At 48.4% G+C, this 15,038-nt stretch overlaps 1 protein-coding gene across 6 annotated transcripts in view; it reads right to left on the reverse strand.

Moving 5' to 3' along the window:
* Window positions 1–12,616, reverse strand: part of gripap1.L (GRIP1 associated protein 1 L homeolog) — a 31,235-nt gene extending 18,619 nt beyond the window's left edge. The window contains exons 1-20 of one of the 6 annotated variants that reach the window (XM_041572224.1): window positions 12,066–12,616; window positions 9,215–9,281; window positions 9,016–9,077; window positions 8,758–8,784; window positions 8,409–8,516; window positions 8,158–8,317; window positions 7,324–7,469; window positions 7,178–7,226; window positions 5,974–6,044; window positions 4,624–4,659; window positions 4,417–4,448; window positions 4,269–4,316; window positions 3,724–3,823; window positions 2,655–2,732; window positions 2,410–2,502; window positions 2,007–2,141; window positions 1,704–1,799; window positions 1,414–1,626; window positions 1,205–1,318; window positions 696–773 (exon numbers count right to left, since the gene is read on the reverse strand). In XM_041572224.1, the coding sequence (XP_041428158.1) occupies window positions 696–773; window positions 1,205–1,318; window positions 1,414–1,626; window positions 1,704–1,799; window positions 2,007–2,141; window positions 2,410–2,502; window positions 2,655–2,732; window positions 3,724–3,823; window positions 4,269–4,316; window positions 4,417–4,448; window positions 4,624–4,659; window positions 5,974–6,044; window positions 7,178–7,226; window positions 7,324–7,469; window positions 8,158–8,317; window positions 8,409–8,516; window positions 8,758–8,784; window positions 9,016–9,077; window positions 9,215–9,281; window positions 12,066–12,107 (1,755 nt within the window). In that variant the 5' untranslated portion in view covers window positions 12,108–12,616. The remainder of the gene's footprint in view (window positions 1–695; window positions 774–1,204; window positions 1,319–1,413; window positions 1,627–1,703; window positions 1,800–2,006; window positions 2,142–2,409; window positions 2,503–2,654; window positions 2,733–3,723; window positions 3,824–4,268; window positions 4,317–4,416; window positions 4,449–4,623; window positions 4,660–5,973; window positions 6,045–7,177; window positions 7,227–7,323; window positions 7,470–8,157; window positions 8,318–8,408; window positions 8,517–8,757; window positions 8,785–9,015; window positions 9,078–9,214; window positions 9,282–12,065) is intronic. The other 5 variants (XM_041572221.1, XM_041572220.1, XM_041572222.1 and 2 more) reach the window with 5 other exon arrangements.
* Window positions 12,617–15,038: the final 2,422 nt, after the last annotated feature.

Here is a 15,038-nt window from a genome sequence, read left to right on the forward strand (position 1 = left end):
AGTGACTGCTACATCCCTATCCCATCTCTTGGTCTTTAAGCTAAGAGCAGGCAGTAACACATAGTAACTAGTCCTGTCCCCAGAGCTGAGTGACTGCTACATCCCTATCCCACCTCTTGGTCTTTAAGCTAAGAGCAGGCAGTAACACACAGTAACTAGTCCTGTCCCCAGAGCTGAGTGACTGCTACATCCCTATCCCATCTCTTGGTCTTTAAGCTAAGAGCAGGCAGTAACACATAGTAACTAGTCCTGTCCCCAGAGCTGAGTGACTGCTACATCCCTATCCCACCTCTTGGTCTTTAAGCTAAGAGCAGGCAGTAACACACAGTAACTAGTCCTGTCCCCAGAGCTGAGTGACTGCTACATCCCTATCCCATCTCTTGGTCTTTAAGCTAAGAGCAGGCAGTAACACACAGTAACTAGTCCTGTCCCCAGAGCTGAGTGACTGCTACATCCCTATCCCATCTCTTGGTCTTTAAGCTAAGAGCAGACAGTAACACATAGTAACTAGTCCTGTCCCCAGAGCTGAGTGACTGCTACATCCCTATCCCACCTCTTGGTCTTGAAGCTAAGAGCAGGCAGTAACACACAGTAACTAGTCATGTTACCAGAGCTGGGCAATATATGCTGAGCCCCAACAAAACTCCCCAGTAGCCCGGATGTTACCCCTTTAGGGTTTTGTGCCCTTTGTGTACCTGTAAGTTTGCTGAATGCTCACTCCTGATCTTGCCTAAATCCTCTTGGTGCTGCATCTGGTCCTTCTCCATAGTTTCCTGCAGAACAATTATAGCTCATAACAAACAATGCCCATCCGTCCAACAACTTCAAACCCAGCTGAGAGGCACTGCACAGCACTGCTGCAAAAAGATCCAGTGTCCGTTTAATGTGCTTGATATGACAGTACCCCAGTCAGTAAGAATAAGCCCCAAGCTTGTACTCACATCCCTCTCACTGATAGGATCCTTTGCTCAGGCTGCTGCTGTATGCACACTGTATATGGGAAGCAGGGAAGGAGCCATGGCCTGGGACTGCTGGGGGGTTCAGAAGACAGCCTGCAACAACTGCATTGCCCCATTCCTAAACCCAGATGATGCCAGATCATGTGTGTAGTGATTGTAACTACACGTGATGCCAGCTCATGTGTGTAGTGATTGTAACTACACGTGATGCCAATATCAGCCCTTACCCTCAACTCTCCACTTACTTCTGCCTCCTTCAACCTCCGCTCAAACCATCCTTTGGTTCCCTCTAGTGAGTGAATCTGTAAGCGCAGCTCCTCGGACGTTTGCTGAAGCCCCTCCAACTCCCTGCTCCGAGCCTGCGGAGCACAAGGAGCTTTTCTGTTAGTAACGTGCTGTGCTGCACCTAGTTCTGTACAAACTCCTTCTTTATGTATCTCCCATCCTCTGTTACCTTCTCATCCCGTAGCTGCCCCCGCAGATCCTCTTCCCCTCTGTTCTTCTCTTCATGAAGTTCTCGGAGCTCCTTTTCATATTTGCCTCGGATATTGAGCACCTCCTTCTCATGCTGAAGCTTGATATTTCCCACCTCATCTTTGTGGCGACTTTTCTCCTGCAACATCTCAATGGCCATTTCATCCAACATGGCTTTCCGCTTATCAGCGCTCTGTGGGGTGATGGGACATGGTTACATACCTCCCGGGTGTCTTGTGGGAGGGATAAATATGGTGGAGGCAGACCTACCTTGCGTGCTTCATCCAGGTCCTGCTGGAGACAATCTCTCTCCTGCTCCTTCTCCTGAAGCTGCTCCAGCAGACGGCGGTTGGCATGGAGAGACTCCTGAGATGGGACACAAGTACAGTGGAGACACAAAGTATTTTCTTTCTCATATAGAAGCCAGTGTGTATTTCAGACAATGGAGTATCCAACTGGTATTTGTGCAGTGGTGGGGCCTGGTGTTGGAGGTCTATATCCCATCCATACATCAAGTGTAACATATGTGTGTGTGTGTGTTTAGATCATAATATAATCAGGACATTTCCATACCTGCAGCTGAGTCCTTAGGTCCTCTCTCTCAACCAGCATGGCTTCCTTTTCATCATGTTGCTGCTGCACTTCCATTGTGAGCGCGGCATTCTGCTCCCGTAGAAGAGTCAGCTCCTGGGTCCTGGAACTCTGAATCTGCAGGTCAGCATAAGTGTTAGATTTGTGTCCAGTCCCTTGAGAAATGGAATGCCCATACATGTCTGTCTTATGTGAAGCATCTGGCACAGAATTGAATGGGCTGCACAGCACCAGATCCAGCAATGCTTTCTACCTGGATACTTTGTACTACTGTACTACATTTCTCATGCCCATATCAGCCCCAGGCACTAACCCTTACCTACAGCCTAACCCCTCAACATACATATGGGTACAGTATGGGTACAGTACGGGGCTTGTGCAGTACCTGTTCTAACGCAGCTAGATTGGTGCGTAAGGCATCGTTCTCAGATAGAATGTTGTCCACCTGCTCCTGACTCTCTGCACTCTGCCATGCCACCTACACCAGCACAACACATGCCAGGGGGGGCACAGGGAGAAGCCAGAGAAAGACAAGAGAGAATTTAGCAATGCTGGAAAGGACTTGTTCTACTGAGCAGATAAGAAAGGAAAAGAAGACTACAGAGCACAAGAATGGGAACGGGTACCTACCTGCTCCTGTACACCCCGGAGGGTTCTCTCATGATCCTGCTTCTGACTTTGCACCTGCTCTCTCAGCTCCATGCAGCTCTGCACAAAAAACACACGTTTACTGTATACACTCACTAATACAGACACCCCCAACCTATACTGTATGACAGCTTCAGCAGAAATCTATCGGCCAATTGTCTTCCAACTGTCTCTTGCTTCCAACTCTACTAAGGCCTGGCTGTCTCTGGGTTTCAACTGTACTGAGGCCTGGCTGTCTCTGGGTTCCAACTGCACTAAGGCCTGTCTGTCTCTTGCTTCCAACTCTACTGAGGCCTGGCTGTCTCTTGGTTCCAACTGCACTGAGGCCTGGCTGTCTCTTGCTTCCAACTGCACTGAGGCCTGGCTGTCTCTTGCTTCCAACTCTACTGAGGCCTGGCTGTCTCTTGGTTCCAACTGTACTGAGGCCTGGCTGTCTCTTGCTTCCAACTCTACTGAGGCCTGGCTGTCTCTTGGTTCCAACTGCACTGAGGCCTGGCTGTCTCTTGCTTCCAACTCTACTGAGGCCTGGCTGTCTCTTGCTTCCAACTGTACAGAGGCCTGGCTGTCTCTTGCTTCCAACTCTACTGAGGCCTGGCTGTCTCTTGCTTCCAACTCTACTGAGGCCTGGCTGTCTCTTGCTTCCAACTCTACTGAGGCCTGTCTGTCTCTTGCTTCCAACTGTACTGAGGCCTGGCTGTCTCTTGCTTCCAACTCTACTGAGGCCTGGCTGTCTCTTGGTTCCAACTGCACTGAGGCCTGGCTGTCTCTTGGTTCCAACTGCACTGAGGCCTGGCTGTCTCTTGCTTCCAACTCTACTGAGGCCTGGCTGTCTCTTGGTTCCAACTGTACTGAGGCCTGGCTGTCTCTTGCTTCCAACTCTACTGAGGCCTGGCTGTCTCTTGGTTCCAACTGCACTGAGGCCTGGCTGTGTCTGTGTTCCAGGTACTGAGAATTGCCTGTCTCTGACTTCTAGGTCCTAAGCTGTTTATGTTGAGGCTTGGCTGTCTCTAGTTTCTGCATGTCCTACATACTGTGTCTCATCCCCACTTACCTGCTGCGCCACCTGCATGTCCTGCTGCAATTTCTGGTTCCGAAAGGTCAGAGATTTTATATCTTCTTCTTTCTTCTGTTGAAGTTCCTCAATTTTTGTCCTTTGGAGGCAAGACCAATGAGGTTATATAAAGAAAGAGCACTGGGGCAGGCTGAGTGAAAGGTGTATGGGGCATCTGGCTGTGCAGAGAGTCATGCAGAGCACAATGTATTGGCATAGCATACAAGCAGAGCTGAGAGTAGAAGACACATGAGCAGAGACGAGAGTAGAAGACACATGAGCAGAGATGAGAGTAGAAGCCACATGAGAAGAGATAAGAGTAGAAGCTGCAGAGGCAGAGATGAGAGAAGAGTAGAAGCCACATGAGAAGAGATGAGAGTAGAAGCCACACAAACAGAGAGTAGAGTAATGGCTGCACGAGCAGAGATGAGAGTAGAAGACACATGAGTAGAAGCCACATCCTCTAATGGCAGGTGCAGGTAGTGGCAACAGAGACTCACATGCTGTCACATTAGACAGTGAGAAGGTCCCTGCATGGTTCTTACCTGCTGTCGTTGTACAGTGCCTCCTTCTCTATCTGTAGCTGTAAGTAGCTGCATAAATAAGGTAGAAAGGTCTCCATAAGAAGACTGGCAGGACAAAATGACACACTAAGAGAAGGTTCCAGGTACATACAGTGCCAAGCACACTCACCTCTCATGTTTTTTCTTCAGCTTCTCCACTGACTGAAAGGGAAGAAATGTTGGGGGGGGGGGAGTTAGTGTGCTGACAAAGTGGCCTACGTCTGACAGTTGCTTATGGTACAGAGATGTCTTGTGGCTAGTACAAAATACATTGTGCAGGTTGTAGGTAACGACTGTGGGTGTCCCACACCTCTCAGCACGAGACCTGATCACTTACCTTGCTGTGTTCCTCCTGTATCTTAACCATCTGCACCTGGGTACAAACAAAGCTTCAGTTAGAGGGGGCAGATACCCAGCTACCTGCACACACACTCAGGTACCTACACTCATATACCCAGGCCCAGCCACTCAGGTACCTACACTCATATACCCAGGCCCAGCCACTCAGGTGCCTACACTCACATACCCAGGCCCAGCCACTCAGGTTCCTACACTCACATACCCAGGCCCAGCCATTCAGGTTCCTACACTCATATACCCAGGCCCAGCCACTCAGGTACCTACACTCACATACCCAGGCCCAGCCACTCAGGTACCTACACTCACATACCCAGGCCCAGCCACTCAGGTACCTACACTCATATACCCAGGCCCAGCCACTCAGGTACCTACACTCACATACCCAGGCCCAGCCACTCGGGTAACTACACTCATATACCCAGGCCCAGCCACTCGGGTACCTACACTCATATACCCAGGCCCAGCCACTCGGGTACCTACACTCATATACCCAGGCCCAGCCACTCGGGTACCTACACTCATATACCCAGGCCCAGCCACTCAGGTACCTACACTCGTATACCCAGGCCCAGCCACTCAGGTACCTACACTCGTATACCCAGGCCCAGCCACTCAGGTACCTACACTCACATACCCAGGCCCAGCCACTCGGGTACCTACACTCATATACCCAGGCCCAGCCACTCGGGTACCTACACTCATATACCCAGGCCCAGCCACTCGGGTACCTACACTCATATACCCAGGCCCAGCCACTCGGGTACCTACACTCATATACCCAGGCCCAGCCACTCAGGTACCTACACTCACATACCCAGGCCCAGCCACTCAGGTACCTACACTCACATACCCAGGCCCAGCCACTCAGGTACCTACACTCATATACCCAGGCCCAGCCACTCAGGTACCTACACTCATATACCCAGGCCCAGCCACTCAGGTACCTACACTCACATACCCAGGCCCAGCCACTCGGGTAACTGCACTCATATACCCAGGCCCAGCCACTCGGGTACCTACACTCATATACCCAGGCCCAGCCACTCGGGTACCTACACTCATATACCCAGGCCCAGCCACTCAGGTACCTACACTCACATACCCAGGCCCAGCCACTCGGGTACCTACACTCATATACCCAGGCCCAGCCACTCGGGTACCTACACTCATATACCCAGGCCCAGCCACTCGGGTACCTACACTCATATACCCAGGCCCAGCCACTCAGGTACCTACACTCACATACCCAGGCCCAGCCACTCAGGTTCCTACACTCATATACCCAGGCCCAGCCACTCAGGTACCTACACTCCCAGTTACCACTAACCTGAAGAATCCCTATTTGATCTCTCAGCAGCCGATTTTCTTCAATTTGTGTCTCTAATTTTAGTTTGAATCCTATATAAATACAGAATATAATTTATTGTCTGATCTCTAGGCTAGACAAGGGATAGCAGCTTACGGAGTGTTGAGCATAGTGTTTAAGTCAAGCACAGGGGTGAATGCTCTCATGGCAACTTACAGGGGGGAGGGGGAAATGGGGGTTTTTAACACAAGCTGTAACCATATTACTCATAAGAACCATTTTCCAACAAATCTTATGTCTCGCCCCCACCTTATACTATTGTGAAATGATGGATTCTGGGAAATCCCTCTGCTTTCCATAGTGGGTGGAGCTACGATGATCTGAAAAGCAGGGGGACTTCAAGTCCCAGAATGCATCACTTTACAGAGGAACTAGGGAGGGGGGGTCATTTATCAACACTGGTTAAATTTGCCCATGGACAGTAACCCATGGCAACCAATCAGATTACTGCATTCATTGTTCTACTTGCAGCTGGCCTTAAAAAGCTAATCGCTGATTGGTTGCTATAGGTAACTGCCCATGGGCAAATTTTGCCAGTGTTGATAATGAGCCCCTGTGAGCCTTAAGCTGGTCATAGACGTGCAGATATATCCTTGTGTCCGAAGCCCGACCTACCACTAACCATTGAGATTCAATAAACTAGTAAATGGAATTTATGTCTGACAAACAGTCGCATCACCCATTGATATCATCAGATACATACAGAGATATTATTGTTAAAGATCTTCTAGCCTGTCCCATCAATTAAACAACCGATCAACATGGCACCAAAAATGTCGGGACCATCCACACACGGTCCGAAAATCACTTGATTCATACAAACAATACGCCTATGGCCAGCTCAAAGGGAGATGGGAATTGTATGAGTATCATGGTTCCTATCCATGTGAGGAATTAGGTGTGTGTAACAATACTTCATTTATGAATTCATGAAATAACCCTGTGGTTGTGTTTATTTAGGGCTACTACACAACATATTTCAGGTCATTACCTACCCTTTCTCAAGTGTAACACAGAACAAACAAGACCATAAAAGCCCTCCCATCAGTTACATGGGTAAAACATCATATAAAAAGAAAAAGTCTCTTAGCAGTCTGGCCTGGTAAGTACAAGATTTCAGCCAAATGAATGGAAGCTGCTACAATATGACACATAGAGCACTCACCTTGCAGATCCTCTGTGATTGGCTCCCAGCTGCCAGCACCCAGTCCATCCTGAAATGCACACAGAACAAGGGTGCAGAGTGAAGTGCATGGAGCAGCCAAACGGAAATGGCTACAGATGTCACAATGACACTGCCTGGGATCTTACCTGCTTGGGACAGGCCTGTCCTTCTGTTTCCACAAGGATCTGGGATCCACTCGCCCCTTCCTCTGCATATGTGGCACTGTGTCCATTAGCCTCCCATTCTTGGCACTTCAGGGTGGCAATCTCTTTCTCATGACATTCCTGAAGGGCTAAATATAATAACAGGGAATAACTGCCTTCATACACTCACATGAGAGCCACAAACTAGAGTAAGCAACCCTGACCCTACCTACACATCCCTTACTCTGACCCTAACCCCAAACCAAACAAAATGCTCTGTTATACAGATAGCTAGAATCTCAGCTGCCATAAAGCAGGACAGGACTGCTGCTTACAATGGGGATCAGATAGGATCTGTGCAGCCACTGGGACAGAATGTTCTGTTATACAGATAGCTAGAATCTCAGCTGCCATAAAGCAGGACAGGACTGCTGCTTACAATGGGGATCAGATAGGATCTGTGCAGCCACTGGGACAGAATGTTCTGTTATACAGATAGCTAGAATCTCAGCTGCCATAAAGCAGGACAGGACTGCTGCTTACAATGGGGATCAGATAGGATCTGTGCAGCCACTGGGACAGAATGTTCTGTTATACAGATAGCTAGAATCTCAGCTGCCATAAAGCAGGACAGGACTGCTGCTTACAATGGGGATCAGATAGGATCTGTGCAGACACTGGGACAGAATGTTCTGTTATACAGATAGCTAGAATCTCAGCTGCCATAAAGCAGGACAGGACTGCTGCTTGCAGAGAGTGACACTGTTGGACAGAGAGCCCCATACATGATACATGGGTGTGACACATATACAATTAAACAGAGGGTCAGTTACACACAGTTGTGACACACACTTGTTATTCTCTTCTGTAGTGCTGTGTTTTCTGCTTGGAGCCTCCTTACTTCTTTCTCTCCTGAACCGTCTGGACCTGGTACTGCAGGCTGCCCAGCCTTGAACCTTGTGTTTTCAGCCTCTAGCTGCTCAATCTGAGTGCACAGCTACACAAGGAACAACAAACCAGTCAGAAATCCTGTGAGCAGTGTCCATGACATTCCCACCCGTGAATTACCCCAATCCTGATGTCATTACCTTGGAGAGCTCCTGCATCAGTGTAGTGTTCTGTAGCCGGAAATCTTCCTCCTGACTGTGCAGCTTCCCCTGAAGCATCTCATTCTCCCCAAGCAGAGCCTCCACCTCCTACACAGAGAAGCTATGAAATACAAGGGACTCTAACACACAATCAGAAAGCAACTGAGCATCCAGCTCCTACACAGAGAGGTATAAAATACAAGGGACTCTAACACACAATCATAAAGCATCTGAGCCTGCACCTACTACACAGAGAGGCCATGAAATACAAGGTCTCCTGTCTTAGCCCTGTACAGGGGAATTATGGTCTTGAACAAGGATCCATACAGATATAGAAGATGCTGCTTACCTGAGCCTTCTTGCTTTTACTGAGCACCTGCAACACAACCAGAGAGAAGGACGGTTAAAGGTACAGGGTGCATGGTATTCTGCTAGTGCCTCTGTCATTGGCTGAGAGTGGCTTTGGGCATCTGATAGTGCCTAGCAGAAAGCTTGATGCTGATGGGACACTGGGATTCAGTAGTGAATGAGATGTTGGCACAATTGAATACTTGCAACTGGAGCAGGGTGGCCGTGCCAGTAGGAGCAGTGGGGCAGGTGCAGTTACCTTCTGTGCTTTCCCAAACTCCTTTTCCAAAGATCCATGCTTCTGTCGGAGTGCCGAGAGTTCTGTAAGGATACCATACAAAGGTACGTGACCCATTAGGTGTGTACAACCTACCACTGAGAAGACTATGGAAGAGGACGACATGGATGCTTTATAGAATGCGGGAAAGGGAGACAAACCTAGGGATTAAGCCTCTCACCTTGGCTGTTCTTCCGCAGACTGTCCGACAGCTGATAATTCTGGGTTCTGAGCTCCAACAGCTGCGCCTGGGACGTGAAGTACGTGCAAGAATTGGACATGAACAGCAAAGCCCCCCAAACAATCTAGTTTCCCCCCCCCCCCACACCCAGAATTAATTATGCCACTCATTTTGTAGAACAGTCTGATACAGGGCACCGAAGGAGTCAAGCACTCAACAAATGATATAACAGAAGAGCAAACTGAGCCCTTCTAGAGACTACAACGCAGACCAACACTGAGCTACTCTAGAGACTACAAGGCAGACCAACTCTGAGCCACTCTAGAGACTACAACACAGACCAACTCTGAGCCACTCTAGAGACTACAACACAGACCAACTCTGAGCCACTCTAGAGACTACAACACAGACCAACTCTGAGCCACTCTAGAGACTACAAGGCAGACCAACTCTGAGCCACTCTAGAGACAACAGCACAGACCAACTCTGAGCCACTCTAGAGACTACAACGCAGACCAACTCTGAGCCACTCTAGAGACTACAACACAGACCAACTCTGAGCCACTCTAGAGACAACAGCACAGACCAACTCTGAGCCACTCTAGAGACTACAACACAGACCAACTCTGAGCCACTCTAGAGACTACAAGGCAGACCAACTCTGAGCCACTCTAGAGACAACAGCACAGACCAACTCTGAGCCACTCTAGAGACAACAGCACAGACCAACTCTGAGCCACTCTAGAGACAACAGCACAGACCAACTCTGAGCCACTCTAGAGACTACAACACAGACCAACTCTGAGCCACTCTAGAGACTACAAGGCAGACCAACTCTGAGCCACTCTAGAGACAACAGCACAGACCAACTCTGAGCCACTCTAGAGACTACAACGCAGACCAACTCTGAGCCACTCTAGAGACTACAACGCAGACCAACTCTGAGCCACTCTAGAGACTAAAAGGCAGAGCAACTGTGAGCCAGTCTAGAGACTACAACACAGACCAACTCTGAGCCACTCTAGAGACTAAAAGGCAGAGCAACTGTGAGCCACTCTAGAGACTACAACACAGACCAACTCTGAGCCACTCTAGAGACTACAACACAGACCAACTCTGAGCCACTCTAGAGACTACAACACAGACCAACTCTGAGCCACTCTAGAGACAACAGCACAGACCAACTCTGAGCCACTCTAGAGACTACAACGCAGACCAACTCTGAGCCACTCTAGAGACTACAACACAGACCAACTCTGAGCCACTCTAGAGACAACAGCACAGACCAACTCTGAGCCACTCTAGAGACTACAACACAGACCAACTCTGAGCCACTCTAGAGACTACAACGCAGACCAACTCTGAGCCACTCTAGAGACTACAACGCAGACCAACTCTGAGCCACTCTAGAGACTACAACGCAGACCAACTCTGAGCTACTCTAGAGACAACAGCACAGACCAACTCTGAGCCACTCTAGAGACAACAGCACAGACCAACTCTGAGCTACTCTAGAGACTACAACGCAGACCAACTCTCAGCCACTCTAGAGACAACAGCACAGACCAACTCTGAGCCACTCTAGAGACTACAACGCAGACCAACTCTGAGCTACTCTAGAGACTACAACGCAGACCAACTCTCAGCCACTCTAGAGACTACAAGGCAGACCAACTCTGAGCTACTCTAGAGACAACAGCACAGACCAACTCTGAGCCACTCTAGAGACTACAACGCAGACCAACTCTGAGCTACTCTAGAGACTACAACGCAGACCAACTCTCAGCCACTCTAGAGACTACAAGGCAGACCAACTCTGAGCTACTCTAGAGACAACAGCACAGACCAACTCTGAGCCACTCTAGAGACTACAACGCAGACCAACTCTGAGCCACTCTAGAGACTACAACGCAGACCAACTCTGAGCCACTCTAGAGACTACAACACAGACCAACTCTGAGCCACTCTAGAGACTACAACGCAGACCAACTCTGAGCCACTCTAGAGACAACAGCACAGACCAACTCTGAGCCACTCTAGAGACTACAACACAGACCAACTCTGAGCCACTCTAGAGACTACAACGCAGACCAACTCTGAGCCACTCTAGAGACTAAAAGGCAGAGCAACTGTGAGCCAGTCTAGAGACTACATTACAAAAGAATGCTTGGGACCTGTAGAAAAGGCAGGGCAGGAGAAGTTGAGACAGTAGAAATAGATGAATGATATGACATGCACACTGGACCAGGCTCGTTGAGAAAGCAAAAGAGAGCAGAAGACCACAGTGTGCCCCACAGAAGGAAAGCTGCCAATGATATGTTGCTAATAACATGCCCAAAGCCCCAGCAATCCATTTGTGCTACAGCTGCTATATTTGTGATAATCGCAGCAAATGCTGGAGGTAGGAAGAAAGTGTAAAGGCAGGACATATGGAAGCTTTCCTGTCCTTGCACAGAGCAGCTCTATAGTCCTGTTGCTATAGCAACCTGTGCAATAAAGGTTCCTCCAAGCTGTGACCCTCATAGAGCAGCGGAGATGACACCCTGGGCTATTTTCCCATTCAGAGAGGGAGGAGTAGAGCATATGATCAGCCCAGTGGCGTGTGTGTGTGACATGTATGTGTATGTGACATGTATGTGACATGTGTGGGGGGGGGGGTGTCAGCCAGTAAGAACATGAGGGTGGCCAGGACACAGCAGAGACATCCAGGGGAGCAGCTAGAGGCGGCTGTACACCCGGAAGTGATGAGAAATGACAGCAGTGATCAGGCACCATCAGTCTAATGACATAAGTAGAAGTGTGTGTGTCACCTGACCTTTATATACCAAAGCAACGGTGTGCCAGCCATTACCTGCATCCGCTGGAACTCCTCCTCGGACAAAGCCTGCGCCATCTTTCTCAGCCACCCCCCCGCTGCTGCACAGTGAAATGGTACAGTCTGCAGCCCACCATAGAGTCCTGCCTCCGTACTAGAGCTACCATAGAGATCGCTGAAGTGCTTAGGGAAGCGCTCTGATCGGGAAGCATTTTTGCAGGGTGTGCGCTCCCCCTGCTGGCCGTAGTGAGGCAGCGCTTTGTGGCACTGTCTGAGCGGCTCATGTTTCCTCTCCAAAGCGGCAGTGACGCACGATGTAGGAGGAGGGGCTTCATCTGTCTGACCTGCGGGCCAATCAATGACGGGTACCTGGAGGTTTTCACTCACAACAATTTGCTCTCTTCTTGCCTTTTCTTCGCTACTCGCTGGGCTGCTCAGCTCACACTCCACTCTTTACCCTCCACTCCTTACTCACCCCAGTCCTTACCTTCCAGCTGAGCTCTTACTCTCAACTCCCCAGTGGCTTCTCGTTGAAACAGGCGTGTGTTACCGCCATCATTATATTTGTGATTCTCTTGTGTCCCTAACAATTGTCCTGTGGCCCTCATTCATTTCCATACAGGGTGTGTAAGCTTGTAGTAAAGTCATGGGCAGCACTAGATATCGACTGACCGTGTGTTTGTGTCATTTACACTAGAATTGTGCTCAGCCTCTGGGACACCTGCAAACTCTGTATCATGTGCTCAGTCCCACAATCTGCCCCCCACAATCTGCCCCCCCCCCCCACCTGTGAGTGTCTGCACAAGGCAAAGGAATCACAGCAATGACTTGTGCCCAATATTTTGCTTTCAGAACGTACAAAGTGTTTGTAGAATATATAAAGTGGTACAAACGACACACGTGTTGTAACATTCTCTTACTGGCACTTTAATTGGATCATTCCAATGTGGCCCAGCATGGGGGTGGCCCAATCAGGCTCCCATCTGCTCATTGAGTGAGAGGATATTGTAGTGTATGGTCAGCCCAACTGGATTCACTTGTGTTTTCACAGGATTTCTAGATCAAACGACACCCACACTAGCAGCTTATTTGGAATTCTTTCTGTCTATAATTCAGACAAGGGGGTCTGCTCTCTGGATTTACAGTTTGACTGGTTTGCCAGCCAGTGTTCTAGCTACACACACACTCACACTCACACTCACACACACGCTTTGGCCAAGTCAGTCCATCAGATAAAAGAAGCAAAGGCTCACATTCATGACAAACGGATTATTAATCGACAGCAGGAAGACGTGCACAACAAATGTCCTTTACTTTGGCTGCCAACAAGCCGCATTCTAGGGGTTAATAGAAAGAGAAGAATGTAGAATTGATGTGTAAGGCTTCTGTTATTTGGGGGAAAGCTGCATTATTACCAGAGTGCTGCTCTGAAAGGCAAAGGGATCCAAATAGAAGGCCTGTAGTACAGCACTTACATTGTGGGGAGGAACAGGCAGAACAAGGACAGCAGCAGTACAATGCTCAGGGACTGGGGCTTTCCGGATAACGGATCTTTCTGTAATTTGGATCTTCATACTTTGTCTTCTAGAAAATCATATATGCATTAAATAAGCCCAATGGGCTGGTTCTGTTATTAATAAGGATTCATTTCATCTTTGTTTGGATCAAGAACAATGTATTGTTTCCTTATTACAGAGAAAAAGCAAAATGGTTTAAAAATGTGGATTCTTTGGCTAAAATGGAGTTTATGGGAGAGGATGCCATAGCCAGTGTACACATATAAAGAGCAGCAAAGAGGAGTATTAGAAACAGAGAGGTGATTGTGGAGTAAATCATGGGAGTATGAATATAAATACAAGATTGAGTGACACAGTGGGACAAGGAACTGAAGAGAGACAATGGTTGTACTCAAACCTCTACCTGGAACATTTAATCATGTAACTATACACAAGTTATACTCTCTAGTAGGGATGCACCCAACCTACTATTTTGGATTCGGCCAAACCCCCGAATCCTTCGCGAAAGATTCAAACGAATACCGAACCCTAATTTGCATATGCAAAGGGGAAAACATTTTTTACTCTTCCTTGTTTTTTGACAAAAAGGCACCCGATTTCTATCCCACAAATTAGGATCCGGCTTCAGTTCTGCCTGGCAGAAGAATTGGGCTGAATCCTGCTGAAAAAGGTTTAAATCTTGGCTGGATCCCGAACCAAATCTTGGATTCAGTGTATCCCTAATACTCTCTCTCACACACACAACACACACAGTTTGTCACATTTGATTCAATATTTGCTCCAACGCATGGGTATTTGTGTTTTCTGGTGAAGTCAGTTAGCGCTTGGGTGGTATGAAAACAGCAAGAAAATGGAAGGCCAGAAGAAAACAGAGAGAGGATGAGGGGCATTACTACAATGTCTCTAATAGTTGTCCCACTCACCCTCAGGGACACATTTCAGAGCAACACCTTTTCCTTCCTGTTCAGCTGGACTCCCACATGCCCACCTGCTCTCATTTTCTACTTCCTCTCACAGGAGCAGGAAGGGGCGGAGCTAAGACACAACTGCATGAGAGCAGGCAGCAAATTAAGATGAATCCATTTTTGAAGGGGTGCCAAGGCCAGGATTAAAGCCTTTAATTAATCTTGTGGCAGCTCTTTCATGGGAATGATAAGAAATCTGCTTATATAACAGCGAAGAAAACAAATATATATGTCTAGCAAAAGAATATCATTTATTATTAAGTACAAGTCCATGGCATGACCACATACCCAGCCATGATGTCATACACCCTACTCACCCAGCTTTGTGCAGAGATACAAATGATCTTCACATGCCACAGGTCTCTATCCTAATCAACAATGGCCTTCAAAGGCACCCAATCAAAATTTTCTAGCCAATCCAATCGATGAGCTGGCCAGTCTTCTGCCAATATCGGTTGGCTCTTTCCCCACCATACAGGCACCAAATATTGTACAAAAATGACTTTTGTACTATATTATCTGTGCAA

Source organism: Xenopus laevis, chromosome 8L (assembly GCF_017654675.1).
Source record: "Xenopus laevis strain J_2021 chromosome 8L, Xenopus_laevis_v10.1, whole genome shotgun sequence".
NCBI classification, from domain to species: Eukaryota; Metazoa; Chordata; class Amphibia; order Anura; family Pipidae; genus Xenopus; species Xenopus laevis.